At 39.4% G+C, this 17,790-nt stretch overlaps 1 protein-coding gene across 1 annotated transcript in view; it reads left to right on the plus strand.

The window, feature by feature from the left end:
* The window catches only part of LOC143333846 (uncharacterized), a 44,698-nt gene that overhangs the window by 14,715 nt on the left and 12,193 nt on the right, over window positions 1-17,790 (plus strand). Inside the window, 30 exon segments of the mRNA XM_076752209.1 lie at window positions 124-267; window positions 368-524; window positions 642-669; window positions 758-869; window positions 946-1,038; window positions 1,123-1,186; window positions 1,802-1,900; window positions 1,986-2,089; window positions 2,172-2,310; window positions 2,414-2,532; window positions 2,649-2,798; window positions 2,882-3,052; window positions 3,146-3,452; window positions 3,814-3,890; window positions 3,979-4,066; window positions 4,151-4,268; window positions 4,386-4,509; window positions 4,617-4,753; window positions 4,888-5,143; window positions 5,332-5,574; window positions 5,664-5,840; window positions 6,021-6,166; window positions 6,299-6,389; window positions 6,483-6,872; window positions 6,998-7,124; window positions 7,268-7,386; window positions 7,561-7,757; window positions 7,847-8,030; window positions 8,124-8,289; window positions 8,493-8,617. Of these exon segments, the coding sequence (XP_076608324.1) occupies window positions 124-267; window positions 368-524; window positions 642-669; window positions 758-869; window positions 946-1,038; window positions 1,123-1,186; window positions 1,802-1,900; window positions 1,986-2,089; window positions 2,172-2,310; window positions 2,414-2,532; window positions 2,649-2,798; window positions 2,882-3,052; window positions 3,146-3,452; window positions 3,814-3,890; window positions 3,979-4,066; window positions 4,151-4,268; window positions 4,386-4,509; window positions 4,617-4,753; window positions 4,888-5,143; window positions 5,332-5,574; window positions 5,664-5,840; window positions 6,021-6,166; window positions 6,299-6,389; window positions 6,483-6,872; window positions 6,998-7,124; window positions 7,268-7,386; window positions 7,561-7,757; window positions 7,847-8,030; window positions 8,124-8,289; window positions 8,493-8,617 (4,452 nt within the window).

Genomic DNA, 17,790 nt, shown 5'->3' on the forward strand with positions numbered 1-17,790 from the left:
TTTTTGTCCATCTGTTTCAGTTACAGACACTAACTGTGGTAGTCCATGTCTTCTAACTGATATAGCTTTATATGAAATGTCTTTCAATAGCTCAAAGCCTTTTAACTTTTGTATTCTAATCAGACGGTCACTGTAAAAGAGGATGACATCCATCCCAGGAACCCTCCAAAGTTCGATAAGATGGAGGACATGGCCATGATGACCCACCTCAATGAGCCATCTGTGCTGTATAACCTCAAAGAGCGCTATGCATCATGGATGATCTACGTGAGCATTTACTTAACTCGAATGTGAATAAAATGTAAAAGTATTTAGATGTGTACATACGCAAATGTTTAAATATTGTTTATGCTCTCTGCTATTACAGACCTACTCTGGGTTGTTTTGTGTTGTCGTGAATCCATACAAGTGGCTTCCTGTATATGATGCTACATGTGTGGCAGCATACAGAGGCAAGAAGAGGATTGAGGCTCCACCCCACATCTTCTCCATCTCTGACAATGCCTATCAGTTCATGCTCACTGGTAAGACCAATGTTACTAATGTAGAAGTAGAATTCAACTTAAGCAAATGCGTACTGAGGGAATGCTTTATGGAGGGAATGCTTTAACTCATGTGAGGCATTTATGTTTGGATTTCAGACCGTGAGAACCAGTCTGTCCTGATTACGTGAGTATAAAACAAACTGTTGTGCTAGCACTTTAGAAACTTTATGTGAATGAAGCAGAATCTTGAAAATGTGTCTCTTATACCCCAGTGGAGAATCCGGTGCCGGAAAGACTGTCAACACCAAGCGTGTCATCCAGTACTTTGCAACAATTGCAGCTATTGGAGCGAAGAAGGCTGAGCCAACACCTGGCAAAATGCAGGTAAGATGTGTTATTTAGGATAAAACTGAGAGTAAATTTGCTTTGGATGTTTATCTTATGTAATCTTCTCTTGCAGGGCTCCCTTGAGGACCAAATTGTTGCAGCCAATCCTCTGCTGGAGGCCTATGGTAATGCCAAGACTGTGAGGAATGACAACTCCTCTCGTTTTGTAAGTGATCTCATCCAAGATTCTCAGTCTTTTTCTAATTGCTCTCTTCTAAAATGAAATGCTAACAATGATCTGGCTGTCTAGGGTAAATTCATCAGGATCCACTTTGGCTCTTCTGGCAAGCTGGCTTCAGCTGATATTGAAACATGTAAGTTTCAACCCTAGTATAAGTCGAGCGTTATCTGTGCAAAACAATGTGTTCAATTAGTGTTTCACACAATGAAAACATCGGTTTATACAAAATTTATACATGAGGTGGTAAGAATCTGATGGAAAAGCCTTTTATGAATTATTTATTCATGTTTACAGTCTATCTACAATTTTGTCATCTTGGTAGCCCATACTGTAATTTTACGACTTTGGTCTATTTGGAACACATCACACAGTGGTCCATTTTTTATCCCCATTATAAGCATAATGAGATTTTTTGGGGAGCTCTTCCTTAACTGAAGAGAGGGTCATGGGTGTCGTATGCTGTACAGATAGCAAATTTTTGATATTAGATAATGCAGTGGGATTAGAGTGACTGCCATGAAATATAGCTGTGGTGTGTTTGGTGGTGAAATATTTTTAGGACCATTTTCCACCTCCCCACAACCTTGTGCAGTGTAAGGCGGTACAGATAAAGTAAGCATAGATACTTGCTTTCACTGGGATTAGAAGTAAGGACAGTTGATATACTGCCTTTAAATATCAATTGTATATTGGAATCCTATAATTCTACAGTCTCCAGCTGAATTTGTGTATCTGTATTGAATCTAAGATCTGCTGGAGAAGTCCCGTGTCACCTTCCAGTTGTCTGCTGAGAGGAGCTACCATATCTTCTATCAGCTGATGACTGGCCACAAGCCTGAGCTCCTAGGTAAGTTAATAGATGGTTGAAAATCTAACCATTCTAGAAACAATATCACATGAAAATCTCATGTATTTTCTTTCTGGTCTTTCAGAGGCTCTTCTGATTACCACCAACCCCTATGACTATCCAATGATCAGTCAGGGTGAAATCACTGTCAAAAGCATCAATGATGTGGAGGAGTTCATTGCAACAGATGTAAGATCACACATCACTGATTTCTAAGCTGGTAAATATAAGTTTTAAAAATATGTATAAACGTATTTCCTGTGTAATGCAGACCGCTATTGACATCTTGGGCTTCACTGCTGAGGAGAAGATAAACATCTACAAGCTGACTGGAGCTGTGATGCATCATGGTAACATGAAATTCAAGCAGAAGCAGCGTGAGGAGCAGGCTGAACCTGATGGCACTGAGGGTAATTGCGAAAATAATACATTTTCATGATACAAGTTTTCTGTTGTATAAAATAAAGTACATGTTAATGTGTATTAAGTACTTCTTGTGTTACTCTTCATCAGTCGCTGATAAAATCTCCTACCTCTTTGGCCTGAACTCAGCTGATATGCTGAAAGCTCTGTGCTACCCAAGAGTCAAGGTCGGAAATGAGATGGTGACCAAAGGTCAGACCGTGCCACAGGTAATAAACAAAAATGAAAATGTGATGTTTGAAAAAAGAAAATAGGGAGAAAATTTGCATTTTGGTATGAAAATATTACTCTTGAGAAATTCCTACACTAAAATCCTTATCTCTAGGTCAACAATGCTGTCAGTGCTCTGTGCAAGTCCGTCTATGAGAAAATGTTCTTGTGGATGGTCATCCGTATCAATGAGATGCTGGACACAAAACAGCCAAGACAGTTCTTCATTGGAGTGTTGGACATCGCTGGATTTGAGATCTTTGATGTAAGTTGTTGAAAGATATCTGAGCAGTTTCAAATTCAACCTTATTTTGCCATGAAATTATCAACACTTTTCCGGAATTACAGTTCAACAGCTTGGAGCAACTCTGCATCAACTTCACCAATGAGAAACTGCAACAGTTCTTCAACCACCACATGTTTGTTCTGGAGCAAGAGGAGTACAAGAAAGAAGGCATTCAGTGGGAGTTCATTGACTTTGGTATGGACTTGGCTGCCTGCATTGAGCTTATCGAGAAGGCAAGTAACCACTTTGGTGGATGTGATATCTTGATTCATGTTTAAATGTTTTCTCCCTGAGTTTCATTTTTCAATATCTAATTTCCCCATCAGCCAATGGGCATCTTCTCCATCCTTGAAGAGGAGTGCATGTTCCCCAAGGCCTCTGACACAACTTTCAAGAACAAGCTGCATGATCAGCATCTTGGCAAGACCAAGGCCTTTGAGAAACCAAAGCCTGGAAAGGGCAAGGCTGAGGCTCACTTCTCCCTGGTTCACTATGCTGGTACAGTGGACTACAATATCACTGGCTGGCTGGACAAGAACAAGGACCCCCTGAATGACTCAGTTGTTCAGCTCTACCAGAAGTCTGCAAACAAACTGCTTGTATATCTGTATGCAACCCATGCTTCAGCTGAGGGTAAGAAATAAGAGTAGCCAGTACATATGTACATGTATATGTGCTCAATCTTAATATAACGATCGTCCTGAGTGTCCATGGTATTCAAAAGATCGTGCATTCTTCATTGAGTCTTTCACTCGTTAGTGAGCAATATTGCTGAAAATGGTGTCTCTTGATTAGTCATGAAGAAAGTGTAGTTTATAATCATATGTGAGATGCATCAATGTTTGTCTGTTACATTTTTGTGAGGGACAAAGTCGATGATACATTCATGTGAGTTAATTAACACATCCACATTACACAGAAGAAAACTTAAAACAGTGACTACAGTGTTATTTATTCAGTGCCGTTAAAAGAAATTCACCTTTTTGCAAACCAGAGGCTTCTGGTGGTGGTGGCAAGAAGGGTGGCAAGAAGAAGGGTGGTTCCTTCCAGACTGTGTCTGCTCTTTTCAGAGTACGTATTTTTTCATATCTTCGGATACCAATTAAAAATCTCATCTTAAAACAGTGATGACCTACTATCTTATGATATTGATCCACAGGAGAACTTGGGCAAGCTGATGACCAACTTGAGGAGCACTCACCCTCATTTTGTCAGATGCCTGATTCCCAATGAATCAAAGACCCCAGGTAAGAAGCATACAATGCTGCTTTTTGCACATGTTACATGGTAATACTGCTAAATATTTTTAACTATGAATTTGCAACTTTCAGGTCTTATGGAGAACCACTTGGTCATCCACCAACTGCGGTGTAACGGTGTGCTGGAAGGCATCAGAATCTGCAGAAAGGGCTTCCCCAGCAGAATCCTCTATGGTGACTTCAAGCAGAGGTGACTGCAGTTGTCATTATAAGCAAGCCAACCTGATTTCAGTAGAAGTACTGTGATGCTAAACACCAGGAGAAGATGGGAGATACATTTAAGCAACAACGCCATATTCTCTTGTAGATACAAAGTATTGAACGCCAGCGTCATCCCTGAGGGACAGTTCATTGACAACAAGAAAGCTTCAGAGAAGCTGCTGGGCTCCATTGATGTGGACCACACTCAGTACAAGTTTGGACACACAAAGGTTCACCCTCATAGACTACATGGTTTCAGTAGTTGTTCTCTTATGTGCATGTGTGTTAAATATTTTTTTTTTTTTGTTGTTGTTGTTGTTGTCCTGAAACACCATAGGTGTTTTTCAAAGCTGGTCTGTTGGGTACCCTGGAGGAGATGAGAGATGAGAAACTGGCTACGCTGGTGACCATGACTCAGGCTCTCTGCAGAGGATATGTCATGAGGAAGGAGTATGTTAAGATGACGGAGAGGAGGTACGATTCTAAAATAATATACTGAATTGTCATGGCTGTTATGATAACATCCATATAAGATTATGGTTTTATTGAACAAGTCAATAGTTCCATAAAACAACACAGTCACAAAATGATACATTTCATTTTTATAGAGAATCCATCTATACCATCCAGTACAATGTCCGCTCATTCATGAATGTGAAGAACTGGCCATGGCTGAAACTGTACTTCAAGATCAAGCCTCTTCTGAAGAGTGCTGAGACTGAGAAGGAGCTGCAGCAGATGAAGGAGAACTATGACAAGATGCAATCAGACCTGGCTGCTGCACTGGCCAAGAAGAAGGAACTGGAGGAGAAGATGGTTTCCCTGCTGCAGGAAAAGAATGACCTACAACTCCAAGTGGCAGCTGTAAGTAGGAAATAAAAGGACACGTAATTCTATGACCTATACACTTCACTGATGGAACACTATTGCTCACATTTTCAGATATCTGGATGAGATAAGAAGCCACATACCTTTAATGTCCTCTAAAACCAATGAAGTTTAATATCTTGAAAATAACACACTAATTATTGTCTCTTTTAAATGTATGATAGGAAGTTGAGAATCTCTCTGACGCTGAGGAGAGGTGTGAAGGGCTCATCAAGAGCAAGATACAGCTCGAGGCCAAACTCAAAGAGACGACTGAGAGACTGGAGGATGAAGAGGAAATCAATGCTGAGCTGACGGCCAAGAAGAGGAAGCTGGAGGATGAATGCTCTGAGCTGAAGAAAGATATTGATGACTTGGAGCTCACCTTGGCTAAAGTGGAGAAAGAGAAACATGCTACAGAAAACAAGGTTCAAATGATTTTAAACCTACATTCTTTCAAACTTAGACTCCATGCATATAAAGGGAAGAAAATAACAACACTTTCACATCATTTTAGGTGAAAAACCTGACAGAGGAGATGGCATCTCAAGATGAGGCCATTGCCAAGTTAACCAAGGAGAAGAAAGCCCTCCAAGAGGCTCACCAGCAAACACTTGATGATCTCCAGGCAGAGGAGGACAAAGTCAACACTCTGACCAAAGCCAAGACAAAGCTGGAACAGCAAGTGGACGATGTGAGAAAACAGTTGTTTTGATAGTGTGTTTCTATTGCCATGTAGCTTATGCTTTAAATGGCCTTCCATGATACAGATTCAAAGCAATATATATTGTGAACGTTTCAACATTATCTCTTGGCACTGATGCTCTGTCTTTTAAATGCCTCAAATCAACTATCATTAACTGTCATGTGATAGCTTGAAGGATCACTGGAGCAAGAGAAGAAGCTCCGCATGGACCTTGAGAGAGCAAAGAGGAAGCTTGAAGGAGACCTGAAACTGGCCCAGGAATCCATCATGGATCTGGAGAATGACAAACAGCAATCTGATGAGAAAATCAAGAAGTAAGTTTTTGGGTTGTTTGAGGTTCAATCAATCAATCAATCAATCAATCAATCGTCTTTTCAGCATTTCAAACATTATACTCCAACATCAGTATAAACTGTGACTTAAACTTTCTTTGTATCCTCATCAAGGAAGGACTTTGAGATCAGCCAGCTCCTGAGCAAGATTGAGGATGAACAGTCTCTTGGTGCTCAGCTTCAGAAGAAGATCAAGGAACTCCAGGTAACATACTGTATTTCATGAGTCATCAAGTCAGTGAATCAGAAACATGTTCAAGTTAATAAGCCTTCCTGATATTACTATCATCAAATCTAGGCTCGTATTGAGGAGCTGGAAGAAGAGATTGAGGCTGAGAGGGCTGCTCGTGCTAAGGTTGAGAAGCAGAGGGCTGACCTCTCCAGGGAGCTCGAGGAGATCAGTGAGAGGCTTGAGGAAGCTGGTGGAGCAACAGCTGCTCAGATTGAGATGAACAAGAAGCGTGAGGCTGAGTTCCAGAAGCTGCGTCGTGATCTTGAAGAGTCAACCCTGCAGCATGAAGCTACCGCATCAGCTCTGCGCAAGAAGCAGGCTGACAGTGTTGCTGAGCTGGGAGAGCAGATCGACAACCTCCAGCGTGTCAAGCAGAAGCTGGAGAAGGAGAAGAGCGAGTACAAGATGGAGATTGATGACCTCTCCAGCAACATGGAGGCTGTTGCAAAAGCTAAGGTGCGTGGGTTGTTTATTAGTGTGGACTTGCCCTCTTTTGTCAGGAAAACAAAAGCAGATATACATCAGTTATTAGAATAAATAATAAGGCCATAAGAGTATTACAATTGTCACACCTTTTACAGGGCAACTTGGAGAAAATGTGCAGAACTCTTGAGGACCAGCTGAGTGAACTCAAAGCCAAAAATGATGAGAATGTTCGCCAGCTGAATGACATTAATGCACAGAAGGCCAGACTGCAGACAGAGAATGGTGAGTCATCTGTAATAAAAGCCTCTCACTTGAGTGTTCATCACATATCATACATAAACACCTCTGTCCTCTGTTGTAGAAACAAATACTTAAAAGCATGAAAGTGATACTTCTTTCTAACACATGAACATTCTGTCATTCAGGTGAGTTTTCTCGTCAGCTTGAGGAGAAGGAAGCTCTTGTTTCCCAGCTCACCAGGGGCAAGCAGGCTTTCACTCAACAGATTGAGGAGTTGAAGAGGCACGTTGAGGAGGAAGTGAAGGTATGAAAAGTTGATCAGGATATGAATCAGCTTGCCTCTCTCTCTCTCGCTTTCTCTCTCTCTCTCTCTCTCTCTCTCTCTCTCTCTCTCTTTCTCTCTCTTTCTCTCTCGCTCTCATTTTACTTACCCTTAACATGAATTAGGTTGATCTGACATGGACTGTGTGCTCTTCAGGCCAAGAATGCCCTGGCCCATTCTGTTCAATCAGCCCGCCATGATTGTGATCTGCTCAGAGAGCAGTTTGAGGAGGAGCAGGAGGCCAAGGCTGAGCTGCAGAGAGGAATGTCCAAAGCCAACAGTGAGGTGGCTCAATGGAGAACCAAATATGAGACTGATGCAATTCAGCGCACTGAGGAGCTGGAGGAGGCCAAGTATATAATCTTTTCTACTTTCCATAAATAAATCAAATTTTGCTTTCTTCTTGTACAATTAAACACAAGCAAATTCTTCTACACTACAGGAAAAAGCTTGCCCAGCGTCTTCAGGATGCTGAGGAATCCATTGAGGCTGTGAACTCCAAGTGCGCCTCTTTGGAGAAGACCAAGCAGAGGCTGCAGGGTGAGGTGGAGGACCTCATGATTGATGTGGAGAGAGCTAATGCTCTGGCTGCTAACCTTGACAAGAAGCAGAGGAACTTTGATAAGGTAAAGGGTCAAATTGGTGATCAAAACCAGATTTATCACAAGGCACACACTTTTATAATTAATTAACCATTCAATTAACCTGTACAATTCTAGGTCCTGGCAGAATGGAAACAGAAGTATGAGGAGGGCCAGGCTGAGCTGGAAGGAGCTCAGAAGGAGGCTCGCTCTCTCAGCACTGAACTGTTCAAGATGAAGAACTCTTACGAGGAGGCTCTGGATCATCTGGAGACCATGAAGAGAGAGAACAAGAACCTGCAGCGTATGTCAGCCTTCCTATATTTAATGTGACTACTATTGCAATGTCTAAGGGTTCTTAAGATAAGATGGGACTCCCGCACACCGGGGAAATTTAGTAGTACTTCTTTTACCTCTGGTGTTGTAGTGTGTTGGTAAAAGCCTTGACACATACAATATCATAGATATAAATTACTCCAACTATATTTGGTTTGTGTTGCTCTATAGAGGAGATCTCAGATCTGACTGAACAGATTGGCGAGACTGGCAAGAGTATCCATGAGCTGGAGAAATCCAAGAAGACTGTGGAGACTGAGAAGGCTGAAATTCAGTCAGCACTGGAGGAAGCTGAAGTAACACATTTTCAATTTATTGAATTTAGTTTTGTTTGAGTTAAATCCAATTATCCATGTGGGAATTCATTAACGTGACTTTTATCAAAATTATTTCTTAAGTAATTTGAATTATGACATTTGTGACTTTTTAAGGGTACACTGGAGCATGAAGAGGCCAAGATTCTCCGTGTTCAGCTTGAACTCAACCAGGTCAAAGGTGAGGTTGACAGGAAGCTGGCAGAGAAAGACGAGGAGATGGAACAGATCAAGAGGAACAGCCAGAGGGTGATTGACTCCATGCAGAGCACTCTGGATGCTGAGGTCAGGAGCAGGAACGATGCCCTGAGAGTCAAGAAGAAGATGGAGGGAGACCTGAATGAGATGGAGGTTCAGCTGAGCCATGCCAACAGGCAGGCTGCTGAGGCCCAGAAACAACTGAGGAATGTCCAGGGACAGCTCAAGGTGAGTCTTGTGTGATTGCTGAATGATTTAAAAAATTGAGACAAAAGAAAGCTAAGACTAACTCTTCATTTTAATGTTGTCAGGATGCCCAACTGCACCTTGATGATGCTGTCAGAGGACAGGAGGACATGAAGGAGCAGGTTGCCATGGTGGAGCGCAGAAACGGCCTGATGCTGGCTGAGATTGAGGAGCTGAGAGCCGCTCTGGAGCAGACAGAGAGAGGACGCAAAGTGGCTGAGCAGGAGTTGGTTGATGCTAGCGAGCGTGTTGGACTGCTTCATTCTCAGGTTTGCTTTCCTTCATTCACAAAAATGTATCCCATCAAAGATGTGAGACACATCTATCCACAAAACACTGTCCTATCTTGATCAATATTTAGAACACCAGTCTTATGAACACCAAGAAGAAGCTGGAGTCTGACCTGGTCCAGGTTCAGGGTGAGGTGGATGATGCTGTTCAGGAAGCAAGAAATGCTGAGGATAAAGCCAAAAAAGCTATCACTGATGTGAGTTTAAATCTTAACCTCTGCTATTTTAGATGTAATTTCACTATTATGGACTATAATATACCAAGAATAGAGGAATAAAATGAATTGAATCATGTCAGGCTGCCATGATGGCTGAGGAGCTGAAGAAGGAGCAGGACACCAGTGCTCACCTGGAGAGGATGAAGAAGAACCTGGAGGTCACAGTCAAGGACCTGCAGCACCGTCTGGATGAGGCTGAGAACCTCGCCATGAAGGGTGGCAAGAAGCAGCTCCAGAAACTGGAGTCCAGGGTATGGACTGTATATACTTTTAATTGATAATATGTGCATTTGCACTTTCAATGAGATAATAAATTCAATCTTTCTCAGTACTTACATTTATGATTAATTAATCATTTCAGGTGCGTGAGCTGGAGTCTGAAGTTGAAGCAGAGCAGAGACGTGGAACTGATGCTGTGAAAGGAGTCCGCAAATATGAGAGGAGAGTGAAGGAGCTGACATACCAGGTGATAATATAACTTATTTAACGAAAAACTAAAGTACATTCTTAACGTCTTGATTCTCCGAAATTCTTATACTTCATTGGCAACCATTCTTGATTTGTACAGACTGAGGAGGACAAGAAGAATGTGAACAGACTTCAGGATCTGGTGGATAAGCTGCAGCTCAAAGTCAAGGCTTATAAGAGACAGGCTGAGGAGGCTGTAAGTCAAATGTTTTGTGATTTAATATATGGGATAGCTGTACAAATCAGTATTGACATGAACTATAGTGATAACATGGAATATTTAAAAATACAATATCCTCTAACTCCAATCCCTTCACAGGAGGAACAGGCCAACACTCACATGTCTAAGCTGAGAAAGGTCCAGCATGAGCTGGAGGAAGCTCAGGAGCGCGCTGACATTGCTGAGTCTCAGGTCAACAAGCTGAGAGCCAAAAGCCGTGATACTGGAAAGGTAATAATTTCTGTACTAATATCTTAAAAATGGCTTAAAGATTTGCTTCATGGTTCTTATGTATGTTGCTGATAAATTCACATCTTGATATAAAATCAAATTAAGGCTTGTAGAACCACTTCTAGAAGCAAATGTATACAGTACATCCATATGTATGGGGATACAGTTTTCAAACATCCCTGACAGGTCAAGTGAAAAATTTCCATTATCTTGTTCAGCCTTTAATTGCATTTTTCTTTTTCTTTTTTTTCCCAGGCTGAGTCTGCTGAGTAAGAGGCCACATCAAAATGAAGCTATTTAACAGAGTTCATAAAATATGAACCAGTTTTGTTTTACACTGTAACATTTCAATAAACATCATGCGTATTACTCAGTGCCCTTTACTCTGTATTTACTCTGTTAAACTAATGTTTATACTGCAAAACATGATCAATGGTCCATACTGCAGAAGAAGACAAAGACGGATTACTTTATGAATCCACCTTGAGGGAAATTCAATATTTTTACTCTATTAGTAGTATACATACACATATATAGGCCTAAAATACACACATGCACCCACAGACATGCAGTTATTGGTAAGAGATGTTAAAAAAAAGAAAAAAGAATTGAACTGACCATACAAATTCTGTTTCATATCATCCATGTAAGTGTTTATCTCCCATTCAATGTTATATACACTCTAGAGTAGGTTGTATGGTTAATTCTGCTCATTCTAAAAAATGCAAAAATGCATGCCTCTAAATCACAGATGGACATGCAATACAGTTAAATGTTGCATAGTTAGGATAACCAAAAAGGGACTTGATGAGTGATAAAGTACAACCAACTGCACTTGAAGGATTAATGTGTAGTTTCTTGTACTCCACACAAGTTACCTTAAGATCTTAAGGTTACAAAAAACACATACTAAGTCAGTGCCCCCCCGATCAGGCTGTATCACCTTCCCCCCTTGGAAAATATGTGCAGTCATCAGATAATTTACACAGGCCAATTTTAGAATCTGATATTGTTTCATAGCACAGCCATATAAGTTGTCCCTCATCAGGTTCAGAAAATCATTTATTGTAATGTATACAAACACTTAATTGATATAAACAAAAGTTTTTGGGGTTTTTTTAAGTGACATAACAGGGTGTATCTTAGACAGTTTATCTTAAAATCTGAAATCTATATTTCATCTTTAAGATAAAATTAATACTTTCTATAATTCAAAAATACTCCTATTCCTAGGTCTAAATCAAAACCTGAGAAGTTTGCATTTTCACTCTATAGACTTTTTTCCATAGTTCAAACAAATGCAGATCAGATTTAATGGAAATTTTAATGCCACGAATGTTTGAGTATTTGTATCTCTGAAAACCTTGTTTTTTTATGCTATTCAGTCAGAGTGGATACTTAGAACTTGATAACGTGGTGTCCTGCCACTAACAAAGCAACCTTTAACACAGAGAAATCAACTGATTCCTTGATTCCAACATCAAGGGTCTAAGGACAGAGGGTGTCACATGCTGTACAGCCTTTTGATGCTAATTGTGATTCGTGATACTGGGCTTTATAAATAAAATTGTCTTGAGTTGACTAGAACACGGTTCATCCTAGGCATAACTGCAGTGACTACCAAGTGTGTCCATATGCGTGCTTGTGGAGTATCTTTGCTTGAAAGCACAGCCTTGCTTCCCTCAACCTTAAGGACAAGCACTGTGGTTATAAAGCTGGTGCTAGGTTACATTGTAACACCATATTCTCACAGTCCCAAGAGCCCCAAGACTTCTGACACAAGTTTCAAGAATAAGATGCATGATCAGCATCTTGGCAAGCCCAAGGCCTTTGAGAAGCCAAAGCCTGGAGAGAGCATGGCTGAGGATCACTTCTCCCTGGTTTACTGTACTGGTACAGTACAGACTGCAATATCAGTTGCTGGCTGGACATGGGCTGATCATGCTTCAGCAGAAGGTAAGAAATAATATGGGCCAAGTATCCAGTCTGTTTGAACCTGCTGCACTCTTTTCAGCTATTAATTCAGTTGACTTGCAGCCTCCTCAGCTTTTCTCTTGTAAGCCTTGTCTTTGAGGTGCAGCTTGTCCATCAGATCTTCTCATTTGGCCCAATCCAAATGAAACAGACACACAGCTTCTTACCCATCTCTACAAACTTGCTGCACTTCACTTTACATTGTAAACTGCGCTTTCCGATAAGCTGCCAATAGCTTATAAAGAGAGAGCAATTTCAACCATGTTAAATATGACTGGTCATTTAAAGCTGTAATCATAATGTCATCATTAACTGTCTTCTAACTGAGACATAAGTCAGTAAACCCTAAACACTTCGCAGGGGGAGCAGGCCAACACTCACATGTCCAGGCTCAGGAAGGTTCAGCATGAGCTGGAGGAAGTTCAGGACTGCAGTGGCATCGCTGAGTCCAAGGCCAACAAGCTGAGAGCCAAGAGCCGTGATGCTGGAAGGGCATCTAATCATTCTGTTGGTTGTTATTGACAGCATTAGAATTGTACACATGCAAATACTTAAATTGATGGTTAAATGTTATATCCAGGTCACAGGCTAATGATTTACAATTGCTATTTGTAAATCTCATGCAATCTAACATTCAACAAATCACAGTTTGCTGGACTGACGTTACTCTAGGCAACCTATAGGAGGAGTTAGTTTAAAGCAACATTCAATGCTGAGGTCAAGAGCAAGAATCATGCCCTGAGTGAGATGGCTCCGGTGTAAAGCCAAATTACAAGTATGCTTGTGTTAGTTTACCTAGCCCTAACCCAATTTTACTGACCTTCAGTCCAACCATTTTTCCCATAAGGCAATTCCCACAACGACAAATGGCTGCTACATTTGCTAGCACATGTTAACATTACCTAATTTAACTAAGACTTCACTCTTCTGCAGTAAGCAAAGCACATTTAGAATAAAATGGATTTTATCTGAATTTCAGACTGACTTCAGACTATTCATAGCCACAGAAAGTCATAACTCATATTTCAGGACTCCAGTCAATAGTTCAACCACTGCAGTTTAGTGTACCAAGTATCCAGATAATATGCTCTGAGGTGTACTGATACAAAATATATATTATTGTTACATCATTATGACAGTATACAATCTACTATGAAAATGTATTAAGGGGCATTGGTATTTTTTATTATGTGTCTATTCATTAGCCTGCTAATGTAAGAATAAGCCCATGTGGACCGAAGCTCAAACAAATCACTTAAAAGAATGTAAAACTGAAACCACTAACACGTCTGAGATTATGGTCGGACTTAACAGTGAGTAAATAACACAGTGAGACTCTCACTGTTATGGAATGACAATTGGTCTTAATATAAGCTCAAAACCATTGCAGGAATTCTAGTACTCTCCCACAGCTACTTGCTGGCTAGAGTGCCCAGCGCTCTGAGTGTTCAGAGAGGTCACAGTCAGTATGAATTAATAGGAATCCTAATAGCGCTCTAAATTTATAGCAAATCCTACTTGTTGCCAGAAAGGCCCATTCATACACACAGGGCTGACTGGTTTATTTGAAATTAAACCAGGTACTAACATAAGATAATTAGTACAGAAATTAAACCAGCAGTAACTCAAATGTTGAAATATGATTTGAAAATTGTCTATGCTAGGAATTGACGTTTTCCCTTCTTAGTTTCAGTCTGAAAATGCTGTGTAAGAGACAACATCTGAATATAGGAGCAGGTTTAGTAGCATCTGCACGGAGTGTTCAGATGTTATCACAAGGGTTTTTTACAGGGGTTCTTAAAATAAGAATAATAAAAAAGTTATCAGTCTTGGCTTTGCTTTTCTGCACAACATGATGTGAACAAGTGCAACTTATAAATGATTTCTCCTCATATGGTACAGTCTTTCAACAGTAGCATGATTTCTTTCTTATTTCTTTGGCACAGCCAGGGTGACCTTTTCAATACAAAATCAGAATCTGAAGGACATGGATGTAGCTATATACTGTACTGTATACAATGGGCTATATTATGTTACAACCAGGAAGGATTAATTAACAGCAGATAAACGTGCTCTTGCCTTTGTGGCACTAAACTCTCAGTCTGCATAGGAAACACAGGTGTTGTCGGACCTCAGGGCAGATGCTATTCATGATGACACTCCACTCTAGCTGGTTGGCCATTTATGTACCAAGATATTTGTAGGAGTGGTCTAAGGCATTTGAAGTAAAGGCAGTTTCCTTTGTTTAGAATCACAAGGACAATATCAGATTACCATCCCACACAGCTGTCTGTATTTCTTTAATGAATGACTGACTGATCTGGCATGCTACAATAATATTCTCAAACTGTGGAGAAAATAACTACTGTTCAATACTGTCTCATGTTTCATTCAACACAGATGTTTTTGATAAGAGCTGCTTCTATTTATGCCAGACATTGTGCTGATCAAAGTGTCTGTACAGGGAGGCAAGCACAATCGTTTCTGGTTCACAAGAATATTCCAGTTAACTACTGGGCTTACATACATAGGATAACAAATCAAAATATAACCATTGAGATTACTTGAATGTAAAGTAAGCTTTGGTTACAGCATGTTAATTACCACTGCGTTATTAAATGGTCTTGTACTGAATATTTTTGCACATACAGCAATCTTTACTGTCACGCTCACCTCCTCCAACTTTCTTTTCCATGTTATCTCTTCACAAGTTACTGCATTTCATGTCAGACTGTTGAGCTAAGTTGTCAGTTGCATAAATCCTGAAAACTCAACCTTAAAAAGTGAGCATGCTATATATCCTCCCCTGTTCTGTCTAAGTCATTTATTTTGAAAGCGTGAAACAAGGAAAACAAAATCAAACAAAGAAATATAGGGAGAGCTTAACCCATAGCACCTTTGGTTCTCTCAGTGTTTCTACCCAGTCATGGAGGAATGTAACACTCTTTTAAACCCTCTCAGGCTCCTCCTCGGCAGACGTATTTGGCATGTTATATTTCAGTTCAAGGGCTTAGTGCAGAGGCTCGTCTATAAGCAACTACTAGACTCAAGGACATACAAAGGTAAAGGTTAGTTGGCACAGTCTGTCTGCTCTCCACCTGCTTGGTCTTTTCACTTAAAGCCTAATTAAGAAACTGACACATATTGAAGTTAACAGTTTACACTTGCAGCAGCACATAATGCAAAATAAGTTGTACCTTTTGCTCATTACAATAAAAAGAACAAAGACAAATGCTAATATGTAATATAATATCTTAGATGTAATATGAAAAAATATACTATGAGTGCTGTAACAATGTCATAAAAATGTAGGTACTGTAAGTATAGGGAAGCTGAATCTATCCCCAGCAAGTAAATACCAAGTAAACCATAACATGTACCTCACATAGCAAAATGTAATATATCAGCATGATGTGGCAGTCATACTTGTGTAGCTGAAACAACTCTGCATTGTACAGTTATTTTTGATTACTGATTAATGATATGATTCTGCCCATATATAGACATAAACATTTATTCATCATAGATTTTCCTTTTAAGTTTTAACAGCACTAATAGCAAAGTTCGGATTTCAGATTGAGAAATAATACAGAACCATAACTAACAACAAAATCCTCTCGTTCTGTTGTGCAAACATAGCACCCAATGTATTTAAGCACACCAAGGGTTCTGTCAAACAAGCAAACAAGCTGACTAAAAAAACAAAAAACAAAAAGACTGAAGACCTTGGACCTTACTTGAATAGCTTGTGTGCAACACATGTTTGTACAATAGCCCACCTACCTTTTGAGGTCACATGGGTGACATTCAAGGTCATCTCCTTTTTGAAGACAGAAGGTTAGGTAAATATAAAAAGCAATAACACAAATTCACTTGACAATCCAGATTAACATATGTGTCAAAGTCATTGGGGAAAAGTAGAAGCAAAAATTTATTTTCTCTCACTCATTACACAGTCAACTTTTAAGTTATACTAATCCTGGATACAGTTTTCATTCATGGTACTATTACAGTTCTGGAATCTCTAACATCCTGTTTATTGGCACAGGACTTATTTTGGGTCTTATCCCAGCCTTGATGGCAACTGTTCGACCACTCCATTCCAAGGCGATACGTAATCCCTCCTCAGCTTTTATGGAATGGCGCTCAACCTCAATTTTATTTCAGACATCTGAGATGTGTGGTTGTCCTGCAACTGTATACCAGTGACATTTATATGCTTCTCCAAAACCACAGCATGTGCCTGCCATAACATACTCCAGCAAGATTGTTATGGAATCACTAACACTAAAGACCCTTAAGGGAAATTACATTTAATTATTGAAACAAGTAGCCGATAGATCTGTCTGTTAGTGAAAAGCATACATTTTCAGGTGTATGAACACTTAGACACCTGCTCAATACATCACCAACAAATGTCCAACAAATTATTTAATGATGTTTGATGGCAATACATATATTGTGAAATAATAAAGTAATACAAGATGATTAGTAATAAATTGATTCAATTGAATTGCATATTTAGAATCATAAAACATATGAGCCACAAGTCCTAAGAAACTCAAATATTTTTACATGTGTGACCTTGAATGGAATGACTCTGCCTCTGCGTGCGTCTCCAAAACTGAAAAGAGAAATCCCCCCAAAATATAATGACAATGATAATAATTATAATAGTGACAATAATAATAATAATAATAATAATAATAATAATAATAATAATAATAATAATAATAATAATAATAATAATGATAATAATAATAATAATAATAATAATAATAATAATAATAATAATAATAATAAACAAGTACCATATTTTACATCGATTAACAAATTAGAATCATGATTGTAATCATGTAAGATTGAGTCAATATCTTTTCCGTTTAAAAAAAATCATGACCAACCTCTGCAATATTTCTATACATGTGAATTAGTATAAGTATCAATATTTTAAATCCAGTGTCATCATCAGTACTAAACATTAGTCTGTATCAAAATAATATTCCAGAGGTCGAATTTAACAAGAGCAACAAGATCAGTCCTGTTCTGTATTGCATCCATATGCATTATTAGATGTGTAACATAATACTTAATCTAACATAAATTATGTTTGACAATCTAATATATATCAACAAAAACATAAAGTCTAAAAGTCATTGAATATTACTAATAATCACTGTTTTTAGACCATTTTTAAATATTTTTCCTTTCACTATGCCTTTTGGACCATTCAGTTTGAGCACAGGGAAAAAATACCCACTGCAACAAATGTGGGTACAAGGCAATATCAATCATTGTGAATGTCAATGT

This window comes from Chaetodon auriga, chromosome 16 (genome assembly GCF_051107435.1).
Source record: "Chaetodon auriga isolate fChaAug3 chromosome 16, fChaAug3.hap1, whole genome shotgun sequence".
In the NCBI taxonomy this organism is placed as follows: Eukaryota; Metazoa; Chordata; class Actinopteri; order Chaetodontiformes; family Chaetodontidae; genus Chaetodon; species Chaetodon auriga.